The sequence below is a fragment of the Octopus bimaculoides genome, chromosome 17, assembly GCF_001194135.2.
Source record: "Octopus bimaculoides isolate UCB-OBI-ISO-001 chromosome 17, ASM119413v2, whole genome shotgun sequence".
Lineage (NCBI taxonomy): Eukaryota > Metazoa > Mollusca > Cephalopoda > Octopoda > Octopodidae > Octopus > Octopus bimaculoides.
In genome coordinates, this window is record NC_068997.1 from 27,882,643 (window position 1) to 27,885,284 (window position 2,642).

General features: G+C 34.2%; 1 protein-coding gene across 1 annotated transcript in view; it reads right to left on the reverse strand.

The window, feature by feature from the left end:
• The window catches only part of LOC106872651 (acid phosphatase type 7), a 39,134-nt gene extending 36,574 nt beyond the window's left edge, over positions 1-2,560 (reverse strand). The window contains exon 1 of the mRNA XM_014919714.2: positions 1,308-2,560. Within this exon, the coding sequence (XP_014775200.1) occupies positions 1,308-1,452 (145 nt within the window). The 5' untranslated portion in view covers positions 1,453-2,560. The remainder of the gene's footprint in view (positions 1-1,307) is intronic.
• Positions 2,561-2,642: the final 82 nt, after the last annotated feature.

The window sequence follows — 2,642 nt, forward strand, 5'->3', positions numbered from 1 at the left end:
ATATATATATATATATATATATATATATATATATATATATACACACGATAGGCTTCCACCCAGTTGCCATCTACCAGATTCACTCACAAGGCATCGGTCAGCCTGGATTTATAGCTGTTGAAGACACTTGATCAAAATGCCATACAGTGGGCCTGAACCCGAAACCATGCGGTCGTTAAGTGAGCTTCTTAACCATAATGCTGAATTTTCTAAAAGCAAAACTATATTTTCATTAAAATACTATACACTGGGGCTATGTGTGTCTTTTGGAAGGATAGTCATGTTTCGGTTTACGAGTTACTGACGCAGTTTACGGTGAATAATTCAGTTAAAAAGAGCATAGCATTTCTGTAGAATATCAGACAGTCAGTTAACACCATCGCCTGGTCCTTCAAGGACCGTGCTTAGGTAGCTTTAGTATAGACCAATCTGCTGGCACCAGGTTTAACACCAACACTCCTTTTCCTTGAAAATTTGTTTGGAAAGAGCTGGGTGACAGAAGGAGGTGAATCATCGACGCCAGACCAGAATTTGAACTCATAATGTTAAATAAATGGGCGCAAATAGGATATTGTAACGAATTTTACCAAAATGACATATGTAAATATTAAATAAGGAAAATCGGTTGAGTTTTGGAACAGATGCTCCGCACATCATTGGAAAAGAAAGGAGCCAGATCTATTCATGTACCATCATCAGTAGTGGTAATGTTTCATACAACAAATTTCTACTCTGAAATTTTTTTTCCAAAAATAAATTTTTGTTAACTTTTGTTCACCCCATCTCCCTTCTTTAACCTTTTCCTTCCCTATCAGGTGACATCCAATCTATTTTGTGTGTTCCGATAGAAAAGAGTCGGTAATTATATAATGAGCCCCAAACTAATTCACCGAATGTGTAAGTTTTCAATATCGTTGATTGTTATTCGAAAACTAAGAAAAGGTGGGGGTAGGGGTTGCCCCACCTTTTTTTTGCCCGTACTTTTTCCAGTTTGGAACTTCTTTTGAAAATGTTTTCAATGGTTTCAGTTTTATGGTCTTTGTATCTGAAATTATGATTCTTCGAAAATTTACATAATTTTATTCTTTTAATTTTCAGGAAAACCCCGAAACTGAAAAAAAAAAGAACTGAAAAGCACCCTAACCTGTCGCTCCAAAATGCAAAATCGTAATGGACAATGCTTAAAACATACACCTCCAAAGAAAATATAGTTTCAGATACTCGAGATAATTTCCGACGCTATTGTATAGAAACGCTTCGAAATTGAAACTCCTCCGGAGAAACTAGAAATTTTTTGAAGTACTTACCCCTTGATGTTTGGTATGAAGGTTTATCAATGGATGTTACAGACGTCGCAAAGGTAACGGTGGTGAATAGACATAGTAAAGCCAGGATTTGTAGAAACATTAGGATCCTAAAGCCTACAAGGCACTGAATTTTGGTAAACATCATTTTCACACAACACACACTTGTGCAAATAAGTAGTTAAATTTCGGCCGATAATTAAGAATAACAAACACTGGGTGATGAGCGTAATAAGGACAAATATTTGCTTTCCAATATATAAATATTGTGTGTATTAATTAGTTTTTGTAAATTATAGAACAAAATGGGTTCTTTTTTTTAATATGTTTTAAAGTTACGTGTATAAATTGACTTATCTATATTTTTCGATGTAACTTCAATTATCTGCGTGTGTGTGCGTGTTCTGTGTGATTAATAGTGGCTTACAAACCACGTTTTAATAAGTTATTTTCCAACTAATTAAGCCTCGGTGTGCAAGATTAGTTATTTTTAAACTGATGTATTTATTAATAAGTGTGTATATATATACAATGACAGAAAGCCAAAGATTATTTTCTCTCCACTTATACACATTGGTTACATTGCTTATATAATTCTATATACAAGTGTATATAAGTGAATATGTATATTATTGTTTAGAAATGTATAGAATATACAAATATATAACAGTGTAGATGCAATTAACTTAATCCGACTTCTTTCTGTACAAGATAACATAAACCCGGAATTTTTCGCTCGTCCCTCTTTAGAAATAAGTAACAAGTGGCTGGTATTCTCCGTTTGTAACTTCACAAATAAAAGTGTAAGGCGGGTTGCATTGTATTGTGGTGGTGTTTATAACTCCAGTTGTACCTTTCACAGGTACAGCTGATAGAAAGAAGTTCGCAGGTAAAGTGCTGTTTATGATCTACTCCAACAGATGTAAGTTTTCCCTGAAGCCTGCCGATTATTAGAAATCCGCTAACGAAGCAAGCTCTTCCAACAAACTGAGATAGATAGATAGATAGATATGGATATAAACATACACATTTCAAACTGACAGATATGTGTGTGTGTGTGTACATATACACATCAATTCTCCATTCATTCGTTTAACTATCAAATCATCTACACAACGATTATCTCTCTCTCTCTTTATCTCTCACGTCCCACTAACCCTCACGCCCTATCTAGCTATCTACCTTGTTACTCTCTTTCACTCTATTGAAAACTATAAATTACTTTGAATAAAATGATTTTAGATATTGTGTGCAGCAGCTGTTCTCGCTTTCTCTTCTTTTGTTTTATTTATTCTGTTCTTGTATTACTTCACCTTTCTTTCGCTTATATATATATAT